The sequence below is a fragment of the Silene latifolia genome, chromosome X (genome assembly GCF_048544455.1).
Source record: "Silene latifolia isolate original U9 population chromosome X, ASM4854445v1, whole genome shotgun sequence".
In the NCBI taxonomy this organism is placed as follows: domain Eukaryota; kingdom Viridiplantae; phylum Streptophyta; class Magnoliopsida; order Caryophyllales; family Caryophyllaceae; genus Silene; species Silene latifolia.
Window position 1 is genome coordinate 86,864,779 of NC_133537.1, and position 1,587 is coordinate 86,866,365.

The 1,587-nt window shown below is 41.8% G+C and overlaps 1 protein-coding gene across 1 annotated transcript; it reads right to left on the reverse strand.

The window, feature by feature from the left end:
- Positions 1-674: 674 nt before the first annotated feature.
- LOC141621475 (uncharacterized) lies at positions 675-1,346 on the reverse strand. The gene is made up of 2 exons (XM_074437965.1): positions 979-1,346; positions 675-877 (listed from the first exon to the last, which is right to left on the reverse strand). Exons 1-2 carry the CDS (start codon positions 1,322-1,324, stop codon positions 843-845), a joined length of 381 nt encoding a protein of 126 aa, XP_074294066.1. The 5' UTR covers positions 1,325-1,346; the 3' UTR covers positions 675-842.
- Positions 1,347-1,587: the final 241 nt, after the last annotated feature.

A 1,587-nucleotide genomic window follows, 5' to 3' on the forward strand; every position in this document is an offset into this window, starting at 1 on the left:
CCAGATCAAGTAAAGTTCGGTTTCTCCTTTCGGCCACACCATTTAGTTGCGGTGTGCCAGGAGGAGTCCATTGTGATACTATACCACAATCTTTTAGGTGTGAATCAAATTCAATATTTAGATGCTCACCACCACGGTCGGACCGTAGAGTCTTTATCTTTTTATCCAATTGGTTCTCTACTTCTTTTTGAAACTCTTTGAACTTGTCAAAGGCTTTACTCTTGTTCTTCATTAAGTAGACATACCCATATCTACATAAGTCATCAGTAAAAGTAATGAAGTAGTTAAAACCTCCTCTAGCGGTGATGGTTAATGGTCCACACACATCCGTTTGTATGAGAGCCAAAACCTCACTAGCTCGTGTCCCTTTTCCCGCAAAAGGTGCACGAGTCATCTTGCCTAAAAGGCAAGACTCGCATGTACCATAAGATTCGAAACCAAATGGTTTGAGCACTTTTGATGAAGCAAGTCTCTTAATGCGTCTTTCGTTTATGTGGCCTAAACGACAATGCCAAAGGTAGGATTCATTTGGATCACCCTTTTTGAGCTTTTTAGTTTCCATATGATAAATGTCATTAACATCATTTAAAACATAAATGCCTCCAATTGAAATGGCCTTGCCATAAACCACATCATTTAAAGAAAAAGTACAACACTTGTCCTTAATCATAAAACAAAAGCCTTCCGCGTCTAACGCGGAAATGGAGATGATGTTCTTAGTTAAAGTTGGTACAAAATAACACTTATTTAAATACAACTCTAAACCACTAGCTAAAGTGAGCACATAGGTCCCTACGGCAACGGCGGCTACTCTAGCTCCATTGCCCATGCGGAGATCCACATCACCTTTTGCTAGTGCTTGCACGTCCCTTATACCCTGCAAATGGTTACAAAGGTGAGAGCCACATCCGGTATCAAGTACCCAAGTGGAAGTAAAAGCATAATTAACGTCTATCACATAGAGAGAGGAAATCATACCAATAGGCGTCACACGCCCTTCCTTGAGATCCTCCAAGTATTTGGGACAACTCCTCCTATAATGCCCATTTCCATTACAATGGAAACATTCGGCCTCGGAGAGCTTGACACTTTTTGCCTTGGGATTGCCATTCTCAACGGCCTTCCCCTTTCCCTTGTCATGTTTCTTTGACGATTTCTTGAATTGGGACTTTTCTTTCCCTTTTCCTTTCTTAACTCCAAGAGACATGTTCTTTAACTTCATGGTTAAAACATCTCCCTTTTCACTCCCACTAGCCTCCATATCCCTCTCCGCTTGGGTGAGGAGTGCATGAATTTCATGGTAACTCTTATCCATGTCATTCATGTTGTAGTTTACCCTAAAGTGGGCAAACTTGGTGGGGAGTGAGTGAAGGATACGATCCACCACAAGAGTCTTAGGAGTCTTACACCCTAGACGCTCTAGGATGTCAACATATTCAACCATTTTTAGTACATGGGGACGAACCTTTTGGCCCCTCTCAAGCTTAGCTTCAAAGAAGCGTGCCGCCGCATCGTATTGACGGACTTTAGGTGTTTGTGAAAACATAGTGATCATACGAGTGAATATCTCGTAAGCATTTAAAGAAA

What these genes read in the sequence shown, in the direction of transcription:
- LOC141621475 (XM_074437965.1), bottom strand. Translation starts at nt 1,324, where the DNA reads ATGAATGACATGGATAAGAGTTACCATGAAATTCATGCACTCCTCACC. An exon ending in AGGGCGTGTGACGCCTATTG is followed by an intron (nt 878 to 978) that starts GTATGATTTCCT and finishes AACCATTTGCAG; the next exon opens with GGTATAAGGGACGTGCAAGC.